General features: G+C 38.1%; 1 protein-coding gene across 2 annotated transcripts in view; it reads right to left on the bottom strand.

Annotated features, from left to right (window-relative positions):
• TRDN (triadin) overlaps positions 1-24,826 on the bottom strand; it is a 270,709-nt gene that overhangs the window by 137,672 nt on the left and 108,211 nt on the right. For both annotated transcript variants that reach the window (XR_013996185.1, XM_081094750.1), the window contains exons 10-12: positions 18,412-18,489; positions 2,224-2,283; positions 1,351-1,410 (exon numbers count right to left, since the gene is read on the bottom strand). Coding sequence is in view for 1 of the 2 variants with exons in the window: in XM_081094750.1 (XP_080950876.1) it covers positions 1,351-1,410; positions 2,224-2,283; positions 18,412-18,489 (198 nt within the window). In the remaining variant the exon portion in view is untranslated. The remainder of the gene's footprint in view (positions 1-1,350; positions 1,411-2,223; positions 2,284-18,411; positions 18,490-24,826) is intronic.

Genomic DNA, 24,826 nt, shown 5'->3' with positions numbered 1-24,826 from the left:
AGACTAATCAATGTCCAGTTTGGCATCTTATAATCTCCTCTTTCAGGGTCCTTCCCCGCCGGCTTTTTCCTTCACCTATGCCACTGCAATCTAAGAAGTGAAGGGTTTTCACTAATGCCCTCAGCCTGGCTGCTCTCCCCACACAATGCCTTCTCTCGAAATTTTCCCTCAATAGCTTCCTCATCAAAGCTTACCTACTGACTCATTTTCTAGGGCATTGTTTTCAGCTTATTATTATACAGAAAAGATCTGGAAATCTCATTCACTTTAAGTGTTAGTAGCTGAGAGGAATTAGTCTGTTACCCCCCTAAGAGATTTGCATTTTAATAGAGGACAATTTCTTCATTACTCAAAGGAATGGAAGATCTCTAATGGTGGAATTTCAAGCATCACTGACACTAGTGGAAGAAATATTTGGGGTAAGAACACTTATCACCAAACCATAATACTTGAGATAACTACATTTTTTACTATCTAGACTTAAGTTGAACCTGAATAGAAGAAATATTCATGTTTGAACAAGAATAAAAGCAGAACTAAATTTAAAGCAAAAATCTTAAGCTGTTGAACAGCCCTATTTTTTAATGGGATGCATTATTATCTCTCAGCTTCTTATTTTTTCTAAGTGGCATTATTATTCTATGCAGCTCTTCTCAATTTCGTTATGTCTTCACCAATGTGGCCTAAAGTTCCCCTCAGCTGGAAACTTAAGACAGGCTTGGTCCGGACCTTAGACTGCTGACCTCCCTTGTCTTAGTGCATTTACTGCAGGAAAGTTATACTTTTAAATTCTTTATTTGTTCCTTTGAGATATAAATCTTTTTAAAAACATCTTTCCAGTTTTACAACCCAGGAATGATTTTCTCAAGGACCTGGGGTCATTCCCTTGAAGTGTAATCATCAAGAAAGATAGCCCCTCCTTTTCCCAGTTTTTGTGGGAGGCGAAGAACCTAACTCTTTTGGGTGCCTTGCTCTGAGTTGTAACACTACATTCCTGCCATAAAGATAAGGGAAAGTTTACTTTTACTTTGAGCAAAGCCAATTAGCAAACTCAGATGGCCTTCAATGACCCTATCTCATTTCAGCTCTCAAAACCTCCCCTGTTTCGTGTTTCAATGAAATTGAGTTCAGCATAAGATTTGGTTTCTTGCCCCTATTACAATAGCTTTGAATAAAGTCTTTCTATCCTGTATAACTTGGTCTAGTGTAATTTTTTCCTTGACATCTGTACACGGATAGATTTCAGCGCCTATATCCAATTTGCTTACTTTGCCCGAGGATTCTTTCAAACATCCCAAAGCAAACATCCCCGAACATAACATGACGAAGGAAACAGAGGAAGCACAATACCTTTTTTTTTCATATCAATGGCAGTTTCCTTCTCGGTTTTCTTTTTGACATCTTCTTTTTCTGGTGGTAAAATGAGAAAATTAAAAGCCTTTTCCTGTATAATTTCTATGTATGGGGGCACACATGACTACCGATAAGGTACATCTAATTCATCTTGTAAGTCAGAGCTATAAATCATGTCAGATATGAATGAACTGGCATCTCATGACAGAATAGTGACTTTGCTGTGCTTTCTCTTCAGGAAGGGAGCACATTTTTGCTAAGGTCAACAAAATCTATCATGACAGTAGAAATATTAAAAAGCATTATTAATTAAAAATATAGTATGCTTCAGTAGTTTTCCCAAAGAATTTTAAAAGGAATAGACTGAATGTTCCCTGGGCTATCAGGGCCCTGGAAACATGTGAGAAAGTCAGAAATGGCTGAGGCTCACGTGGGACCTCAGAGGCACTATAGGAGAACAACCTAACCAATCTAAAAAGAACAAAACATAGCAAACTAATCAACCAGTTTCCTCCCTATACATTAAATAATGTGCTCTTTTGAAAGACAGTTTGTACTAAACAGAATGGATTAAATAGTAGTCGTATTCACCTAAAGTGTCAGGTAAAGAACTGAATTAGAATTGAACAGTAATTCCTAAGGGGGGAAAAATCAGTAAGAGTTTTAAAAATGTGTTTAAGTTTAAATTTTCTTTTAAAAAGTTTATCAATTTCAACTTTATTTGGAATATTTATAAGTCTCAAGTGTGCTTCTTAAGAACAAAAATGAAATTATTAAGGAATTTATTTTCTAGAAAACAATAGCTTTGTCAGTAGCATTATAAATGGATACTAATCAATTTATGTGTTTGACAGTTTTTAAATTTCTTACCTTTCTTTTTTGTTTCAGAAGTCACTTTCTTCTCAGCTTTCTTCCTTTCCCCTTCTTTTTCTAGGGAAGAAATTAAAAGTAGTTTCTTTACGAAAATTTAGTGCAAAAGAAAAGCTAAGATTGGAATGAAGGATTACTGTGAAGTCAATTCTGCCTCCAGATAGCTTTGTGACTTAGAGCAAGTGATTTAATCTTACTGAGCCTTATTTTCCCCATTTGTAAGATAACAACACTTCCCTCCAAGTTAGATAATGTTTACAAAGCACTGGGCACAGTGCCTGGTTCATAGCAAATGCATAAAACTGCAGGCCGCTAATATTGCTAACAGCTAATAAACAAGATAGCTTGAGCTTCCTGAACTAAACAATTGTTGCGGGCCTAAAGTGAAATAGTAATACATGAAATTACAACATATTTTCTGAGGAAAGATACACGTGAGCTAAAGGAATTACTTTTGTTGCCTTTTCCTGGGTCCAGTTTCATTAGAAAGAATAAACCAAGCCATTAGCGATGCCTAGTTTGAATTAACTGTTTCTCAGATCTGCCTCTTGTCAGCAGCCATTTGGAGCCTGGTGACACTTATCTGGCAGTGTGCTGGGGACATGACTTCCACTGTCCTCGCTGGGTGGCTGCATCAGCAAGGGTGCTCAGACCGTTTTTGCACCCGGAGGTTGCAGGAAGTCTAGACACCGCATAGAACAGTATGTGTTCCCTGCAGACTTCAAGAAAGATTTCCGTTTCAGAGATCTGAGGGGCCATGGTTCCAATGCCCAGCCATAGCCATGTAACAACTGGGCATCCCTGGATGTTTTTCTGGTAAGTGTACTCATTTCAAATAACAAAGCTCCGTAGCAGTGTAAGAGTTGTGAAAACGAAATACTCAGTTCTCTTAGGTTTGAGGCTGTATACGGGCAGTGCATGTCGGAAAGAAATTGATTTTTATCTTCAATTAGTAGCGTTATTCACCTTACAGTTGAAATATTTTTTCTCTTTGCCATTTGTCTTTCGAGTACAGATGTTAAGCATTCCATGATTTTCATTACCCAGAACTAGTATGAGATTATTACTATGCTGAAGAAATTCCATGAGCAGTTCTAGTCTGAATGCTTAAGTTGCCTACTAATGACTGCATCTTATTAAACACTGGAATTTTAATTCATTCCCTTTGGTGTCCCTTTTTTTTTTTTTTTTTTTTTTTTTTACCGACAAGATCAAAGACAACACTTTCTTTAGTGTTAGAAGTGTAATTTATGAAGAACTTTTTGTGGCTCCTACAGACGCGTTGGTGTTGAAGGGAGAAGCGCGTTCACACTCTGTCCAAGTGCATCTGCAGCGCACCGTCCCAGCGCATCCAATCAGAAGGCGAAAGCCAAGCAGTCAAATTTGGATAGTTCCAGAGTTAGAAATAAACCAATTAAAATTTACTGCCATTCCTTAAAGCTTCATACATATTAAATATGGAAATGGTGTTTAAAATCCTGAATAAAGATTCTCTTGATTTAAGTAGTATTACTTTCAGTTTCTCTGTGAAAAAAATGTGATGTAGCAAAGGCATTTTCCATCTTATTAAAATAAACATATGTGCCAGGTCATTGGACTGGCATTCGCTAAACACCACGGTCTGATGGCAGGTACCAGAAAAGGGTTAATTAACATACCGAGTGCTTATAAATATGCTTAGCCTGTATCAAAAATCCATGCCATGGTCACCATAAAATCACAACTCAGTACCCACATCTCTATGTTTCATAATGTAGACGAATGAATATTTCACTTAAAAGTTTGTGACAATTAGTCATTCTTATAGTGACTTCGGAATAAAACTAGATGTTTGAGGCCATAAGATGGAAGACATTCTTTTCATTTTTTTAACAAAGAGAATGCTCTTGCGCAATAAACTCTACCTTTAAATGACTATATCTGGGGTTTTATTGGGGTGACACTGTATTCCTGCCTCAGTTCATATTGAATTAATGCTCCCATTATACACTCTGCCTGTGATTATGACCATACACGGTGAGAGTCATGAATAAGAGCAGAAGTCCACAAAAAGCAGGTATAAATAATATACTTTAATAACATTTTTATGAAGTAGACCTTTAAGCTGTCATTATGGGACGTACTTTATTCACGGCGAATTCATTTAAAACATCAACTTCCGAAGATTCTGCATTTCGTCAAGCACTATTGTCTCTATTCCCTAGGTGATTTGGCAGCAGTGGAATTTGGTTTTTCATTTATAAAAGACACAACAATTTAATTATACACTGCTTGGATATAAAAATAAACCATGTGTCTTTTATGAAACCTCTCTGCCCCGACATATATTTTTTTTTGCTCAGCAGTAAATACTCTTCCTTTCCATCCACCTATGCACCCACTCATCAATTTCCTTTCTCCCCTTCCTCCAATTTTTGCTGTTTTGTTTCTAACAAGCTAGAGAAGATTCAGAGCAGTTAATATCATAGGTTTTCAGAGGATCCACAATTAAGAGTGTCGATAGAATGTGAACTTATCAGCATATTGCCTTTCTTTGGCAAAAAGTGTCATAAACCCTGAGATGATGGCTCTATGGGGCAGGGATGACAGGAAAGCCTGGTTGAGAGAGAAATCTTCTCCAAAATGGGCAGCACAGAGCCACAAATATGTTATTAGATGCCGCATAAATTAACATCAGATGAAAGAAAAATTAAAAGACTCACTTTTTACTTTCTAAGCCTTGACAATGGGCTTTTCTCTTGCTTTTAAATGTGTTTGGTTGTGTGCTCTTTTTATGCCATCTCAAAGCCAGAGAATGCACAATAGCTAATTATAATTGTAAAGCTTTCTAAGATGCTTGTTCCTAGCAAACGGGAAAACAAATGCAAATGTGTCATTTTCATCTTGGGTTTTGTCCCCCCCGCCCCCCTTTGCATTTCTAGTGTGGAGATTATCCAAATTTTACATGTCGGATGGTTGCTTTTCTTTTAATCCTCCTTGGCCAGGCTTGATCTATTCTTGGTCCTAATTAAGTAAGCAGAGACATATTTCTTTCCTCACAATGCATTCCTACAGACCTTGTTACTGCCACCTTGTTTCTCTAGAGTGGCAGAGATTGGCTTGGAATCCCACTCACTACCATGATCATGGAAAATGTCACATAAACAGATAAGCTCAACTGCAGCAGTGGTCATAGAGTTCTTCATTGCTATCTACAGAGGGCCATGGCCCTTGTTTGGTTGGGTGTGACACTGGTCATGTGCTGCGACACGCTGAACTTCATTTTCCTCACTTGAACAATGGGACTAATAAAATCGACTCTGCCAGCGTGTTGTGAAGAATGGAGGAACCGACCTAAAGTGCCTGGCCCAGAGTGCGTGTTCAAAAAAAGCAACAATGATAGCTATTACTATATTTTAGAAACAATAAAGATATGACTTCATATAATATGTAGTGACTTCGTAGGTGTGATATTTATTAAAATGTTAAAATAAATGCGCATTAATTTGTATGATACTGTACGGAGGGAAGCTGTGTCTGGAATATTTTGTGTCGAGAAACTTTAGGACAAAAGTACATAAGTAAGAATCAAAGTATTGTGAAGGGGCACTGCGCTGGAATGAAGTGGATTCCAGACTCAGTTATGCTATAATTAGTAGCCACTGCCTTATGCAACTGTGAGTAAATCTTCTGACTTTCACCATAAAAGGCAGGGGAATGAGTAGAGCATATTTAAATCTCTCTTTACCTGTTCATTGAATCACTCTCCAAATGAAGCATGTGCCATCTTGCATTTGTTTCCTGATTTTGCTGGGAACAGTTAACTTAAAAAGCTTTAGAGTTGTAAATAGCTATTTTATGTTCTCTGCCTGTTATGACTTAAAATTTTTAAAGCTAGAGAAAAGCCCATTTTTAAGCCTTAAAATGAATATACGCATATACTCATGTATATTTGAATATGTATGCATGTATATATAATGTTAGGTGTTAATAAGGATCAGAAAAAAACTTAAAGCTTGGTTTATAGAATTGGGGCATGAGAAGGTGGGAGGTGATAGTGCTTTTTTTCCCCAGAGTTTATTAAAATGTATTTTTATTGATTCCAAAGAGAAAGGGAGAAGGAGAAATAGAAACATCAATGATGAGAGAGGATCATTGATTGGCTGCCTCCTGCACACCCCACACTGGGGATGGAGTCCACAACCCAGGCATATGCTCTGATCAGGAATCGAACCATGACCTCCTGGTTCATAGGTCTATGCTCAACCACTGAGCCACACTGGCACTTTTCTTTTTTTAAGGTGGAACATGGATAAATCTTTCTGAATGGGTAAGATTTGAAAAGATTTTGGAAAATAAAAAGTAGAAGAACCTTGGTCCTTTGGGGAGAAGAATTTTCTGGCGGAGAAAACAAATATCTGCCAACACCTTGAAATGAGAACATTCTAGATATGTTCAAAGAGGACACTGGGGACCAGGCGGCTGGAACAAAGGTGCAGAAGGAGAGTGGTAAGAGAGGTGGCCAGAGATGAAGCAAGGCCAATCACAGAGAATCGTGTTATTCATGTTGTGAATTTTTCATTTTACTGTAAGATAGACCAATGAGAAAGTTCAAGCAAAGAAATTATGTGCTGATGAGTTCTATTTTAAGAGGAAGTTTGGCAGTTGCTGGGTAGTAGAAAGTGCCTCATTGGATTTTGAGATTGTATTAATAGGAAAAGACTAAGAAAGTAAAATAATTCAGTACAAACATTCTTTCCCCTTTCCTCTTTTTTCCATAAAAGTTTCCTCTAAATTTTATTTGGGACTCTTGAACTATGGAACGATGGTAGGAGTACTTTCCTTAACTTGCAATGAGGTTACTATGACAGCAAAGCACTCTAACTTAAGGACTTCACTTGAATTACCCAGCATAACTAAACTGGCCTTTCAGAACCCAAATTCATTGTCTTTTCCTTGACTTTTCCTTTAGTGATAACTGAATTATTCTTAGAAGCCAGCTCTTCTCATTATCAACTATTTAATAACAAATGTCCCACAACCTGCAATTCTATAACACCTTTCAGTGATTATACGGAGACTTTTACATATATAGTTTATTTCCTGCATCAATAAATGTTTATTTAGATTCATGTCAAACCCCTTGCCAGGGTCTAGAGTTTAAAAGATTCCTTTTAGGCTGAAACCAGTTTGGCTCAGTGGATAGAGCATCGGCCTGCGGACTGAAGGGTCCCAGGTTCGATTCCGGTCAAGGGCATGTAACTGGGTTGCGGGCACATCCCCGGTGGGAGATGTGCAGGAGGCAGCTGATCGATGTTTCTCGCTCATCGATGTTTCTAACTCTCTGTCTCTCTCCCTTCCTCTCTGTAAAAAAATCAATAAAATATATTTAAAAAAAAAAGATTCCTTTTAGGAATTTCAGGTAAGAGAATAAAAAGGAAGAAAATTTACAATTACAGTAAGGACTTTGAGTCTAAGGAACTCCACAGAAAGTCCCAAACCAAAGAAGGCCAAGTGAAGGTATGAAAGCTGCTCCTAGAGGAAGGACCACAGACAGAGACTGACAGAGAATGAGCCTGGGTATGAAAGACATGGGTTTTTAATTCTAATTACAGTAGGACCTCAAATAATATAATTTTGTTATATGAAATTTTGTTTTAATATTGATAGGAATCCATAGGACATTAACTCTTGGTTATATCAATAAGTCAGTGGTAACATTAGTTTTGCTACACATTGTTTCACTCAAAGTCACAGAATCTATCAATAATGTTAAGTTAGGATTTATCATATTCCACTGTTAGAGCTGTGTTATCTTAGGCAATTTACTTGGTTCCTCTGATCATCTCTGTAAAATGATGTAAACCATACTAACCACTTGGAGTTGTTTTGAGGGTTAAATGTGATTGTTTAAAAGAAAAGTAGCATATATTTTCTCCATGATCAGAAGCCGCATATGTCTACTTATTTGTCTCATTTTCAAATCCCCAAACTCCATTCCTCCCCCATCCTCCAGCTGACACAATGAGCTTACTGCTCCTCTACTCAATTGTTTTAGCTGCCCTGTGCAGTCTGTGAGGAGGTGTAAGAGATTTAGTTGTATGTATAAGACCCTGCATATGACTCCAGTCCTGTATTAAAAATTATATAGTTTCACATATACTGACTGTCATTAATACAATTACCTTTTTACCTTCAATAGATACAAATTAAAAACAATCATAAAAATGAATGGTTTACTATACATTGAAGGGAAATTTCTTGATAGAAGAATGATAATGATAATAACAGTGACTAATGATTAAATGCCTAACTGTGATACAAAATGTGCCATATATATAAAGCTATCCTATATAATAAAAGCTTAATATGCTAAGTGTCTGGACATCTGGTTGTCTGTTCAACCAATCAAAGCGTAATATGCTAATGATATGCTAAGGCCACTCAACAGCTTGCTACGATATGCACTGACCACCAGGAGGCAGATGCTCCAACTGGTAGGTTAGCTTGCTGCTGGGGTCTAGCCCGATTGGGACTGAGTGAGATGGGCCGGATATGCCCTGGAGCCCTCCTGTGGTCCCTCCCCAGCTGGTCAACCTCCTGTGTCCCTCTCCATCCCCTCATGCACTGGTGGGATCCCTCCAGCTGACCTGTGCCCTCTCACAATCCCTGACCCCTTGGGGGATATTGGAGAACCGGTTTCGGCCCGATCCTGCAGGCCAGGCTGAGGGACCCCACTGGTACACAAATTTGTGCACTGGGCCTCTAGTATGTGTATACACATATACATATATATAATTTCATTGTCATCTTAGCAATGTTCTAACTTAAATAGGTACTAAAAGTAGTTTGGATAGTATATTTTACCAAAAATTATAACTGAAGGTCAATTTCATTAAAAATCTCTGACAGATATGAGTTTATTTCACCACAAAACAAAGAAAAATATTATATTGGCTGAAAGTTCAATAAAATTTATTGTGTCATAGAGTTAATGGAATAAGGACTGGGCCAAATTTCTATTTTATTGTTTTATGCTTTTTGCTTCCCAGGATATATCTCACTGAAGAGCTAAGGTGATAAAGTTCAGGGTTTAATAGAATTGTAAATAAAGCATTACTAGCTCCAGCAAAGCATTGTCCTCGGATGCATGCTATGGTAAGAAATTATCTTATAATAAGTTTCTTATAATGTTCCTTTCTCCTCTGAACAAATCTTACCAACATACTCTTTACGGCCCCATGCAGGGCTTATGATTTTATTGCATAGCCTTGCCTTGTTCATATTTCATCTGTCTCTAACTTTGCAGCCTTTATGAGCTGTACAACTCACTTTTGTACTTCAGTAAATAATGCTTCATAGTAATATCTACCACAGGGAACATGCTCATTTGCCCCAGGTTTGAAATCTCTAGGCCATGACAGTACCTTACACATCTATGGAAGCTATTTAACTACAATGCAAAGCCATGGAGTCTTCACTCTGCTCTTAAGGTAGCTTTTCATCAACCCACCACCCTGAAAAAATAAGTTTGAAATCTCTGGGTGTGAAAGCAGAGAGAGACTTAAGAACCATTTAAGTTCAGTCCTCCGCAATTTACAGGTGAATAAATGGAGGCTCAAGGATTCAATAAATTTTTCCAGAATTATACAACCAGTTAGTGTCACTGCTGAGATTGGAAGCTGGGTTCTTGGTCTTCCTTCTAGAGTTTTTTTGCCCACACTTGTGTGATGGCATTTATACTATTACTTATAATTGCAGTACTAAGTTAATGCCAGTTATATATTTATACAAGAAGACAGTATTTATGTACCTTACTATATTTGGATTTTTTCAGGCAAATAGTACATTTGTAATGAAATACTAAAAGTAATTTAAGTATAAGATATATACTTAATACAGGATTACTTAACTTCTTTCTTCCACATCTTTGCCATAATAGACAAGCTGTGGCAATTTATACTAAATGTGAATGGCAGTCTTCAATTCTTCAGAGATCAATGGTAATACAAATATGATGTTGGGGTTGGAGAGGGGTTTTTTTTTGTGTGTGTGTGTTTTGAGTAGGGGAAAGACAAAACTCTTCTGGCATTGCTGATTAAATATATGTAATAGGATCATATCCGGTAATTATGCTTCTGCAAAGATTTTATGAACCAGTGCTTTTGTTTTCTTGGTGTGACTGGGAAAGAGATGGAAAATGTTGCTCAAAGCTGTCCCACTCAACCACTGAGGATTTTGAGGGCAGTAAAAATACAGTTCTGACAAACATTCGATGATAAAACAGCTCTCATGCTAAGAGTTAAAGCCACCCATAATCTATATATGTAAAAGTCTAATATGCTTAGTTTCCGTTTGGTCAACTGCTCAATCAGTCGCTATGACATGCACTGACCACCAGGGGGAAGATGCTCTGACCGGTAAGTTAGCTAGCTGCTGAGGTCCGGCCGATCTGGACTGAGCAACATGGGCCAGACATGCCATGGAACCAACTTCCCACAGTTCTTCACCAGCCTCTAAAATATTTCTTCTAATTAATTTCCTTTCAATGTGCACAAATACGTGCACTAGGCCTCTAGTATTAATATAATTAGGTACCATTAGGTGTGGTGGGGTAGGGGAACTCACATAGATCTGCTCTAATTGTGGAATGAATGAATAACTACATAGGCTTTTTGAACTTGCAGGCCTTTCACCCCCAATAAGAGGTCCCAATAGACATGGAATTAGTTCTGTGCCGTGGTTCTTGTTCCAGCATCTAGAAGGGTTCAGCAATCTGGAAAAGGGCTGTGTGTAACTTAATAAAGATTCCAGAGATGAAACATAATTTTGAAAGGCATTTGGGAGTCAGAGGAGCTTAGCTAAAGAAACTAAGTTCTCCTCATCTCAGGCCCCCTGCTTTTTATTAACACAATTTGTCCTAAGGCAAGGTGGAGATATACACTTCAAAGGGTAGGTTTTCATATACACAGTCCATTGTCAGAATGGAAGAATTTGCCTATGGCTGTTCAGGTGTTTGGCCCTTAGGAGGCAATAACATGTAGATTAAGATGCCCTGAGCTGTCTGGCAGCAAGCAATCATGCAGTGGTTCTCAACCTGTGGGTCGCAACCCTTTCACAGGGGTCGCCTAAGACCATTGGAAAACACATATATAATTACATATTGTTTTTGTGATTAATCACTATGCTTTAATTATGTTCAATTTGTAACAATGAAATTGGGGGTCACCACAACCTGAGGAACTGTATTAAAGTGTCGCGGCATTAGGAAGGTTGAGAACCACTTAATGTATCCTTTTCAGGTTTGGGGAAATGCCCTCAGCCATTCCCAACAGGTGACAACATATGTGACTCAGCTCTTGTTGAGTCCCCAGGTCCCATCAACCTTTTTAAGAAACTCTTGCAATTATGACATGCTTGAATTGGCTTCCGGCAGTTCTGTCACAAAATTCAATACTTTTTTAAAAGAGCACAAGAATTAATATTATATTGTAGTCAGTTCCACTTAAGTTGTGCCCATAATTAAATGCAAATTGACAACAATGACCAAAATGATTGTGTGAGGTAGTCATTATATAAAGATATTTTTAATGCGAGGGTAGTATTCTTTCCCTGGCTAAATATTCTAAAATATTATAGTAGAAGTCAAAGGAAACAACTTATTGAATACACAGTTTGTCTTTATATCCAAAGATTCAAAGCAATAAAACTTCATTATGATGTGCAAAGCATGTGATGTGGGAGAGGAGTGAAATCCAAGGAAGGGAGAAACACAACTTCAAGGCGTTGGATAAATATCCTGACGTAAGAAGGGCCCTGATACTTTGCAAAATAAAGTGAGTGCTATTGGAGACTTATTTCATTCAGTTCTGTGAAAGTACAAAATGATCTTTTAAGGGCTTCACAGATGTATGGAGTGTTTTCATCCATAACAAGTTCCGTGACATTTTTAGATTTCTACTGATAAAATCCTAAATTGTTTCCAATTTCCTGTGAGCAAATGTAATATATAAGCTCTACTTTTTAAAACATTAACATGCAAAATATCTTTAAACTTCTACACTTTGACCTGTTAGAACTGTATTTCTCAAATCAAATAGCATATTTTAGTGCCACATGGAAGTTCCTTCTCGTGTAATGCCATTTTCTTGCAACTTGGTCCTAAGGAAGTTCCAGACAAAAATAGTGCATCAAGACTGTGCATAATTAGCCTCACTAAAAACAGCTTGATTAATACTAAATATGTCCTAGTTCCTAATCAATTATGTTAATGAAGTCGCAGGCTGAACATCTGCAGGCCCTGACAAAGCCTATGATCTCAGCATCGCCTGATAACGCGGACTCCTTGGAAAGATACTCAAGGCCAGCATCCTCAGTGCCAAGACTCTACCTCTCTGTGAAGTAAAAGTGAATTCTAACAAAAGCCTTGTGATCCTGCAGCATTGTTATGTTGCTAACTTACACATGGTTTTGGGGTCCCGGATAAAATATCAAATTAAATCGCTCTTTAAAGGTAACAGTAGGATCTCATTGTCCCACTTAACAACGGACACACCCCCTTTCCAAGTGGCAGACTGATAGGCAAAATATGTGCTGCTTTGTCTTTTATGAATCTCTGCTGGGAGATAAACTGGAGTCAAACACTTGAACAATCTGACTTACAAAATCTGCCTTAAATTGGAGAACTGGAGTCCCTTGATTTATGTCCACCTCAAAAACACAACAAAATTAGAATCCAATGAAACTTAAGGTGACACTATTATTTATAGGCTATCTCTTGTCCTGTGAACATTTGGGCAGTGAGATAGTCACTTGTTAGTTTTGTGACACATTATCCTGAGTCACACAAGCTATTATAGTCCAAAATTCATGCACTCAAGGGGGTCGCTCAGCCTGGCCTGCACCCTCTCGCAGTCCAGGACCCCTTGAGGGATGCCCACCTGCCAGTTTAGGCCCACTCCCCGGGGATCGGGCCTAAGCTGGCAGTCAGACATCCCTCTGATAGCCCAGGAGCCCACAGGGAGCGGGCCTAATCCACAGTTGGACATTCTTAGTTCTGCTGAGGAGGTGGGAGCACTCCTCCGCTGCACTTGTAGCCATCAGCCTGGCTTGTGGCTGAGCAGAGCTCCCCCTGTGGGAGTGCACTGACCACCAAGGGGGAGCTCCTGCATTGAGCATCTGCACCTGGTGGCCATTGTGTGTCATAGTGACTGGTCATCCTCAGTTGTTCGCCATTAGGGTCAATTTGCATATTACTGTTTTATTATATAGGATGCCTAGAAAATATAACTCTGTGTTCTCTCTCTCTCTCTCTCTCTCTCTCTCTCTCTCTCTCTCTCTGACTGGGTTATATAAATTTTTTAATAAATAATTTGCTTACTAGCTAGATAAATGATACATAATAGTAGCCAGTGATTAGCTTACTCAGAGGTTTGTTGTTTTATTACCTTCAGTATAAACTGAGTTATATTTGATTCCAGTTAGGAATATATTTTTTAAAAATATATTTTATTGATTTTTTAAAGAGAGGAAGGGAGAGGAATAGAAAGTTAGAAACATTGATGAGAGAGAAACATTAATCAGCTGCCTCCTGCACACTCCCCACTGGGGTTGTGCCCATAACCAAGTACATGCCCTTGACTGGAATCGAACCCGGGGCCCTTGAGTCTGCAGGCCGACACTCTATCCACTGAGCCAAACCGGTTAGGGCAGTTAAGAATATTTTTAAAGTAGTTAAGATCTATCAATTGTAAGCATGTATAGAAGTTTATGCAAGTTCAGAAATTATGCTGTCAGAAAGAAAAAAGTCACAATCACTGATTACTCAAAAAATATTTAAACAACTCTAATTGTATGAGGCAAACATTTCAGCTGCTTTGCATATATATTAATTAAGCTTAAAGTTTATCAAGTGCTATGGGCTGAATTGTGTCATCCTCCAAATTCATATCTTGAAGGCCTAACCTCCATGTGACTGTGCCAGAGACAGAACCTTTTGGAGCTGATTGAGATCAAATGAGATCGTAAGGGTGGAGCCCCGATCCTATAGAATCCGTGTCCTTTAGGAAGAGGAGACAGCAGAGCTCTGTCTCGCTACATGTGAGAACACAGCAAGAAGGTCATCTGCAAGCCAGGAAGTAGCTTCGCTTTAGAGCCCAACCATGTTGGCACCCTGACTTTGCACTCCCATCCTCCAGAACTTCGTGAAAACAAATGTCTGTTGTTTAAGCCACCCAGTCCATGGTATTTTGTATGGTGCCCATGCATGCTAAGACACCAAGGTTGATCAGACATCTTTAGAAATTTTATCAAGAGAAAATTGTCTTCACATAATTGTCACACACACATAATCTGGAGCCACGTGAGAGAATGGATGAAGGAGATGTGAAAGTGGATGGAGACAGTGGGAAAAACAGTAAGTACAAGACCTGTGGGGGCCAAATAAAATGTGCCTGTAGCCGAAATGAATGGGAGAAAAGAGTTTTGAACCCTGGACTAGATCTGGACTGTTTTCTAAATATTCAAGAAACAGTGTTCATTGGAGGTCTAGGAATGAAACATTGCATGAACCGTACATTCGATTATGGTCTTTAATGATCAAACAAATTATTTTATCATATTGGAATTTATATAGTACTGATTTACAAATTGTATGGGGGGGTTTATTTAAAATTTATAAATGGTAATTTATTCAATTCATGTAGATGGCCAAATCAAAATATTTTACATACTATTTAATAGGTTGCTATAATTTACAAGTATAATGTAACCTTTCCCCCACTCCCAATGGTATTTCTCTTGCTATCTTATGAGCCTTTCTAGAATGCCTAGGTACTTGGCCTAAAACCTTTCTTTTTTTCCCAAACAACTAGCAGTCAAAATTCTTTCACATATGGCATTCCAGTAAGTCTAAAAAATATTTGGCCCATCATAGGTCATTCAAATAACTAATACTAAGTTAAAAGCATTTTTAGAAATATTAAATTGCTCTCCACCTCTCTCTTAAATATTCTAGGGGTTTGCTACTCAGATGTGGTCCAGGAACGGCAGCACCAGCAATACTTGGGAGGTTGGTAAATATGAAGGGTCTCAGTCCCCATCCCAGACCTACAAAACCAGAACCTGCATTTTCACAAGACCCTCTGCTATTTATGTGCACAGGAAATTTTGAGAAGCATTACTAGGGTACTCTTGACTGGCATCAGGACATGATGTTTCTATCACAAAACCACATGAAGTCTAAAGCACAAAACTTTGTCTCCATTTTCCAAAACTTCTTGATGACTCAGAAGACATGAACATATAATCCTCAAGCTTCAATGTTTGCATAGTAATATAATAGAAAGTTCTCTTGGCATAGGGCTGAAATCTCACTCTTGCTATTTACTAATATAGCATAAATAAAAAAATCCCATGGCCGCATTTGTTAATTTTTAATAATAATGTTTACTTCATAGCGTTTTAAAATATCAAATGTAAGATGCATATGGGTATAACAAACGTAATATTCTGAATAAATGTGAGTTGAAGAGAACATACCCATGAATTAGGCAACACTTGATCAGGATCTGGCCAGACAAATGCATAGAACATGCTGGCGTCAGAACGTAACCCTAGGAAAACTTTACCTGCCCAACTATTCAAATCCTTCCCTGGCTATTGAATGTGTGAAATGTAAATGTGTTACCAAAAGTAATTCGATTTCCATGCCCCCTGGGGAACTCATGTCCCAGACTGAACCCATCACCTTCCTGCTCCTCATCATGGACTATTTTATTTCAATGGCTTTCCATCTTAGTTAATGGCACTATTATTCACCTGTATACCTAATTCAGAAAGCCTGGAGTCATTCTAATTCCTTCTTCTACCTCAGCACCTGTATCCAATCTGATACTTAGATCATTGATATTCTTTCCAGATCTCTTGCTGATCCATCTCATTTTCTCCGCCCACTACACCATTGTGTAGTTTAGGATTTACAATTTATTTGGACTACTCTTTTCCCAGGATCCTACAATCAATCTAACTAGTAAGATGACAGTGGAATTGATCTTTCAAAACAAACACGTCTTTCCCATCCATGAGAAATTTCCAATTGTCTTGAGACAAAAATAAAAATCTCTTGGCTGAGAAGGCAATATGTGTGCTTGTATATGAATAAAATGTCTCTGGAAGGAACTGACATAGGTTGGCTGTAAGGAGAACTGTGTAGTTGAGGAATAGGGTCAGGAAGAAAACTTCACCCTACGTTGTTTTTTGCAACTTTTACATTTGGTACCATGTAAATGTATCAAAATTTTAAAAGAGAAAAAATATTCCTCAGCTGGGTGAAATAGCATGATGTCAAGGATTTGCAACGTAAAGTGCAATCAGAATTTTAAAAATAAAGGATAAAACGGAAGAAAAGAGTCAGAATAAAAAATGTTGGTAAATTTACCTGCAGGATGATTGTATTTGGGATTTGTTTTACTATTTATGTTTTACAATAAAAATAAATCCCAAGCTTGCCTATACAAGGTAGTTCATGATCTGCCCTCTGCATATCTTTCTAGAAGCTCCCCCAAACTCTCTCCATGACTTCTTTTCTCTCTCCATGAGGAACTACGTATACTTCTCTGGACCAAACCCTGTTCTTACTCGTCTTCATGCCTTTACTTATACCAGTGGTTTTAATGGTAATGCTCTTTCCTTCCTACCTACATGATGAACACCTCTTCTCGGGACTTAAATTTCTCAGTTATCTCTACAGAGAAACTTTTCCTGGGGTCCTCCTCACTTCTTCCACACAGAGCTATGTTCTCCCTTCTCTAATCTTCCACAGTACATTTTACTCACTTACTTGTTGGTTCCTATCACATGGTGGGAATCAGCCCACCCCTTAGAACCCAACAGCCAGGCCCCTATTGGAGTCTCAGTGTTTTACAGGGGTCTCTGGGCCCCCTCCACCTATTGCCTGCCCTGGGTCTAAGAGTCTCGGGGGAAAACAGGCTGTAGCCACTTGGAGTCTCTTCTCTCTTACACTCCAGATCCTGGGGCCCTGAAATTTTCCCTCAGAAACCCCTACTTTGATGGCAGTGGCTTCATGGGCCTCTTCCTGAATGAATCCTTGTAAGTTTGGTCACCCTAGTCTCAAGAGGTGATCAAAGCCAAACGGTATCTGTTGGGCAGAGTGGCCAGAACTTGGACAAGCAGGTTAGTATCCAGGTGTGTACACAGGTCCCTTTCAGTGTGTGACAGAGCTAGGGTGCATAGGACGCTTTGGTGATCTGGGGGAGACCTCCATTTTTCTCTTGCAAAAAGTTAGTGGTGCACTTGGCTTTAATTACTTGTGTTTTATATTGGGCTCCTCTTTAACTACTTTTAATTTTACATTTGTAAACTAAGTCTTGGTAGGACAGGGACTATTTCTATTAATGTCTGAATCCCTAGTACTTTGGACAATATCTGACATTATCCCATTGGTTGGAATTTATTAAAGAATAGTCAAATGAGTAAATGAAGACTTAAAAAATTATATTAAATTTCTAGCATGTTTGTTTTGGATATAATATTCCCATCCTCTAATTTTGCTGATTTTCATCACATTTTAAAGAATAAATTATTAGTGGTAGTTTGTTAATTTCATAAAGCGCTCTTTTTCTCTCTCTCTCTCTCTCTCTCTCTCTCTCTCTCTCTCACACACACACACACACACACACACACACTCACAATTTCATCCTCACAATAACTCTATTAGATTAGGGTTATTCTTGTTCCATTTTAGGGATGACAAATGAATTTAAGTAACTTTCCAAATTTGCATGTCTAGTAAGGGGTAGGATTCAGATTCAAACCCAGAAACCCTGGCACCAGAGTTGTAAGACACTGAATTAATCGAGTTGTGATAAAACTGCAAAAATTGAAAGGCATATACCTATCCATTTTTCCCTATACTTTCTGGTTGATGTTTAGAGTACAAAGCTGGTCATTCTTATAGAAGTTGGGATTATAGGATAGAATCTTAAGAGGAAAATTTTGGTTTTCTAAAAAGGAGTAAACTATAATTTAAGGAAAAATTAACTGTAGCTATATAGTATATAGACAAAAGAAAAATTACTTGAGAAAACATGAATTTTGTTGTTGCTGGTGTTATTTTTTGTTTTGTTCCTCTACATTATACTTTATCTATGATATAGAAGATGTTTGGGAAAATCTAAATAGAATACTTGCCTTCAGGAGCAGGTGAAGCAGGAGTGGTTCTGGAAGCTTGTTCTGTTGGTAGCAGAGGTGGTATGGCTGGGCTTTGTCCTGTGCACACAATCAGAAGTGGGTATTGAAAAAAAGTATTAACAGATTTAATATCCACAACTAAAATAACCTGATCTTCCCCAAGCATGCATAATTCATAAGCTGAAATATAAATCCATATTATTATGCAATAGGCAAATTGTTATTAGCTGAGATCTTTAAGTAGATACAGACACAGATGCAGCTATCTTCAGAGCCATTTCTGAATATATTTCTTTTCATAAAAGTATACACAATGTTAAATATATTTACTGGACTTCATTAATGAAAACCTTACATGCAACCAAATAAGGTAATTTATTTTCAATATGCACTTAAATTATAAAACCTAAAATCACAGAAGCTTAGAGGAATCACCATTTTTTCATTTAAGTAAAATTTTTCAAATGATATAAAAGAAGCTTAAAATTCATAGGCCTTTTGATGTTGAACAGGTACATCTTCTCCTGCCAAAATAAATGATCTGCAATGAAGTAAGTAATGGGCCAAAGGAAAAATATATTCAGTTTTGTAGAGGCTTGTAATGCTCCCTCAAGTCTCTCGGCTTATTATGAACTGTATAAAAATCTACAATCATTTCTGAATGCTTCCTTATCCCAAGTGAGTTCTTTAATTAAGCAAAACCACCCGGCCCATGAACTGTAAACATTAACTAACATACGATTCCATATGAAATGCTTGCAAAATGTTTTATCATTATATTTCATTTTATGAATTCCTGCTGTATGGTACATTTTCATCCGGGAATCGATGTGGGCATATGCACCTTCTAAAATCTCACTGACAACTAGATATTATCAAATGTCAGCAGACCTGCCTGCTTACTGGAAGTTTTCCTTTTTTAGAATTCATCAAAATTACTCCGCTCTGGTGAATTGCAGATGAGTAAGCGGAGCATCCGAGTTGCACACACCACCCTCTGTTGTGATGAGAAGGGCAGAATTCCAGGCCTAGACCCTCAAGCCAAGGAGAGGTTATTCTCCTTTCACTACAGGGGTTTCTTCTAGCTATGAGAGCGAATTGGTAGGTTCTTGAGCATGTTCAAGCAGTATAAAATCAAAACACATTGTTTCATAGCATGCAGGCTGTATACCTAGAAAAATACGAATCCATATTATTATTAAATTTATTTCCTCACCAGCACAGATTTGATAGAGACATAATGCAACTAGAAAGTTCTTTTGTTAGCAAGCAAAGGGAAGGGAAGGCTGAGCACTCTAAAAACAGATTGCTCCACCTTTTCCTCCCCAGCCGACGTGTACAGTGCTTATTGTGTGCCTGGGGCAGTCTCAAATAGTTGTGGCATGTCAATCTTCGCAAAATTCTTAGGGTATAATTTTCATTTTACAGTTTGAAAAGAGAGGCAAACGGGGGTGTAGGACATTCAGCTCCTAAGAAGTGGGGCTGGATTTCCATACGCTCTGGACCTGAGGTGTTTAAAGTTGATTTCTGACTAAGGCGAGCAAAGCATCACCCCGCGTTAGGGGCCGCGGCTGCCCTGGGAAAGGACAGAGGCGTGAGGCTCCCCTCTGTTCCTACCGCTTTGTAAGCCACAGGGACATATACCTGGAAAGATTTGCTCCCAGATCTTGCTTGACAGCTGTTTTTGAAAAAATATTACCAAGGCAGAATGTCTTTTTGTAATCGTTAAAATCTAGGGGGAGTCTAGATTTGGGGAAGAGTCAATTAAATGACTAAAGCTTCAAATAAAGTGGCCGTGAGTATAATTCCATTGTTTCTAAATACTGAAGCTTTCAAAAATACTTTCATAGAATAGTGCTTGTTCAACCTAAGCTGTTTTTACCTCTATCAGAAGCTTCCATAAATAGCAGTGAGTATATCACCATAATCTCTTATAGTCGATACGGTCTTTAGGAATTAATTCAAAATATATAAAATTCTTTCCCTGGAAAAGTATTTATAATATGTATTATAAAATATTATTAGATTTTCCTGGAGTAGATCTATATCATTATTTTTGCTTTTTAATTAGCACTTATCATGCATCAGCACTGAAGAACCATTAAACACCAACCCTGGCTTAAAGAAATTCTCAATATACTGGCCAAAACAGACTCACAGGCACATCATTATAATCAGAGTGGTGATGGGAAATAATATATACAGAGAAGACGTTGTAGACAGATTCCTGAGATTCACTGGAATGTGCATTTAACAGCCTAAATGGAGTTTATCAGGTAGAGAAGGTGGGGGGAGAGGGGGAAGAGGAATGGATTCCAGACAGTGAGAATCTGGTGTTTAAAAAAGCCAAAATATGTAGAATTATTAAGACACACAACCTGGTGATCTTTGGCATAAAGTACAATATCCAGTTTCTATCAGAAATTCTCTCCAACTGTAATGAACTAGGTTACGCTCTCCAGTGTGGCTGACTGTATTATTGTGGGGCAGTGGATGTGGTGGGGAAGAGGAGTCACAACAAAAAGAGAAAGAAAAAGGCAGATGGCAGTGACAGGCAGCCCCTGTAGGGGAATGATTAGCTCTGGACAAGTTCTAGTTGTGCCGGGAGGCACCAAAACAAATCAGGCATGCCATGCTTGAGCAAGATGCATGACTTTAGTACAGACTTATAGAAAAGTATTTATTTACATTGAAATAATGTCAGAAAATACTATTGAAATTAGGGATTATTTTGCTCTATTAATGAATACATTACAGATAATATACAATAATATGTAATAAATTATATCAATAGAATATTATATTGATAGAATTTTATAATAAAAGCAATATTTAGTATAAAGTCTTTATGCTTGGAATCAAATGGCTATAAGTGAGAGTTTTGGCTCCATCACTTGTAATCTGTGTGAGCTTGAAAATCTCCTGAAGATTCCAAGCATCAATTTATGAAATGAGGATTAAGTGATAAAACAGCCAACACAGCCCTCACTGGTTTGGCTCAGTGGATAGAGCATCGGCCTATGGACTGAAAAGTCCCAGGTTCGATTCCAGTCAAGGGCATGTACCTTGATTGTGGGCACATCCCCTGTGGGGAATGTGCAGGAGGCAGCTGATCAATGTTTCTCTCTCATCAATGTTTCTGACTCTCTATCCCTCTCCCTTCCTCTCTGTAAAAAATCAATAAAATATATTTTTAAAAAACCAGCCAACATATAATACTCAAAATATTAATTCTTTTCCCAATGATGTATTTACAGTTTATAGCCCATCTATTCTCATGAGAGGACTTGAAACAGACTTTTGAAGAAAACAAAGACATAACAGATAAAATTAAAAATGACAAAATAGCACAACTCGTTTACAGGAAAGATGATTATAATTTTATTAGGAGTTTATTCCTTTGGAATTCCTGAGGATTGTTACTCTCTGAAGGACATATTTAGGTTGTTGAAATTTACATTGGGACTCTAAAGGTGTCCTTCATTTTACAAGCTATTACCTGGCAATCCCTCTGACATTCATGCATAGTGAATTGGCTTTATTTTTGTTCCTTGAGTGATTTTTGCTGAATTATTTCCATAAATTTGAATGACATGTTTATAAGTGGCCAATATTTTATTGTTTTGAAGTCTTTCTGATAGAAGTGGATTTGATTACGTTGGGTTTCATCAAATTTCACCGGGGATAGTTTACAGTGTGCGTTTCTACTAATGGTATAAACTATTTGATATTTCTTTATTTTGCTAGAAATAATGAATGGGATTACTCAGCATCTCAATTCATGTGGGCAGCTGTGAGTTGAATTCAGATTGCATGAGTTAAAAAGAAATGCTATACTAAAGTTTAATTTGTCTAGTTTCTTCAGTAGAGGGGATTCCCAGGTTACAAATCATTTCTAGGTAACTGAATCAACCCTTTAAATCTTGAAACAAATGTTGAGGGCACTTTTTCCTCTAATGCTCAATATTTCATCCCTTAGGTCACCATTGCATTTTTAGAGGCACTGAGTACATCAGAAGACTCTAAACTCTTTGAAAGGCCTCCGAACTGCAAGCAATGAATGGTGGTGGATCCTGGATGGACAAGGTATCACTCTAGTAAGCGATCATAGAGTTAAAATCCATTTAAATTAAAAAATATATATAAAGTGTGAAATCACTACAAATTCTTGTCTCAATTTTTTCTTTCAGTTTCATAGAAGGCATTTGTAAATCTATGATGAAAGGTAAAATGAGAAGATATGAATTTAGTAAGAAAATGATACTGCATTACTTTTATGCATCGGAACAAGATTCCCAGAATGACTATTTTTGTAACATATGGAATAATACTTTTAATATTTAAAATTTAATAAATACTAAAATTAAATGAAAATATGGCTTTATATATTAGGCTGAGACATGTGATTGTGTGACAATAAGGACACCTTGACGTTTAAGTTTCCTTACCGAGAGTCTTTTTCTCTTGCTTTTGTATATTTGGACCAAGTACAGAATGGAGGGAGGGATTTGGGGTATCAACCACTCCTCCCTACTTATCCCATCTATCCCAGGTCGGCAAATTTGCATATGAGAAGATAATCTTACCTATAAGGGAAACATCTGAGGAAGTTCAGGCGTTTGTATTAGGTGGGTGTATCAAGGAGGTCTTCAATGTAATAATAAGCATCTTCATCTCCCCCTTGCGCGTTGCTAAATTCTACACATGCACTTTGCATTCCTTGCACTTAGTATAGTGGAGGGGACAGACAGTAAACAGGCAATTATTACTTAATTCTCAGTTGTTTCGAGGCAAACTAAGAACACTGGTGTCTGATCCAGCCTAGTTATGGTAAGTGTTAATGGACATCACAGTACAAATAAAACCACTGAAGGACCACAGTGAAGCTGGAGAAATACCCTGTTGTTCCAGAGCTTACATTAGAGATGGAGGAGGCGGGTGATAAGCCAGACAGACCGTTTTAGACCTCGTACAGGGAGAAACATGAAAGCGGAGAGGAGGCAGAGGAGGCTGGGAGTAAGATGATGCTCTGGTGAAGGGCAGGGCTTCCACAAAGCAGGGTTGGACTAAATGTAGGGTGTCCCCACCGTGTATACACACACTTTGATAATTACAAAGACAGTATTTATTAAAACAGATTCATTTTCAAAACTGAGCTGTCAGCTGTTAAAGTGTGTATACATTTTTGGGGGGTCGCCCTATATACAGAGCTTTGTGAGAATTAGGGAAACACGCCCTCTCTGGGCGTATGCAGTTCACAGAGGCGATTTTCGCCAGAAGGAATTGCTTCCTGCAAAGCTAAGAGGCAGCTCTTCGCCTGGGCAGCTGCCACCCCAGTCCAAGGCAAGCTGTCTCCAGCCAGGAAAGGAACGGAGTGTGGGGCCTTTTGTGTAAGCACACAAACTGCACAAGACTGCGTAATGTATGGAGTGCCCACTCTCACAGAGCGGTACACTTGAGCTCTGACTTGAATAATAAAGAGCAAACCACAGGACAGTCTCTAATAAAAGGGTTGCTGACAGGGAAAAGCAAGTCAAACAGCCTAAACCAGGAACCAGCCCAGCTTGCTTGAGGGTCAGAGGGGCTGGAGAGCAGAGACAGGGTCCGAATCACAGCATTCTAGGCGGTCCCACTATGTTTGGAACACCTTTGGGACAGTGTTCTAAGGCCAATGGTAAACTTGTAAAGGATTTAGTATGATCTATAGGCTTTTGAAAAAAGTCACTGGCTATTGTGTGAACAAAAATAATGCTTGTGAAAAAAAAAAGGGTATAAGAGACAGTAGGATATCAGTTGGAGATTATTGAAATAAACCAGACGAGAGATGATGTGGGCTTACACTGGGTGTGTTTCAGTGGAGATTTAGCCATTCATGCAATAAATATTTGTAGAGTGCCTGCTAGTACTGGGACATGGAGTTATAGTCGTGAACAGTACAGACAAAATCACCTTGTTCATGGAGCTGAGATTCTATTGAAAGGGACAAAACACATCAACTAAATAAGTAAAATGGAAATAAGTACCCTATTTTAAAATGTATCAAGAAAGAGTAATCAGAAATGCTATTCAGAATAATAGGTGGCAATCTATAATAATAAAAGGGTAATATGCTAATTAGACCAGATGTCCTTCCAGGATGAGGCCAGGGCTGCAGCTGCCACAGCTGTGAGGGAGGGATCCAGGCAGCCAAGGCTGCAAAGGCCTACTGTTGCATGAATTTCGTGCATTGGGACTCTAGTTTTAAATATATGGTCAATGAAAAACATAGAAATCTTAGGTAGGTGGATTAATTCAGAGGACATTTTGACTAAAACCCAGTAGGACTTTTAAATGAATTTGATGTGGGAAGAGAGAGAAAGAGATAAAGGATGCACAATTTAACGTGAACATCTGGAAGCAAATGAAAAGTCTATAC

This window comes from Myotis nattereri, assembly GCF_964212035.1.
Source record: "Myotis nattereri genome assembly, chromosome: 6".
Lineage (NCBI taxonomy): Eukaryota > Metazoa > Chordata > Mammalia > Chiroptera > Vespertilionidae > Myotis > Myotis nattereri.
Note: the sequence above shows the minus strand (reverse complement) of the source record. Positions and strands in the feature narration are given on the sequence as shown.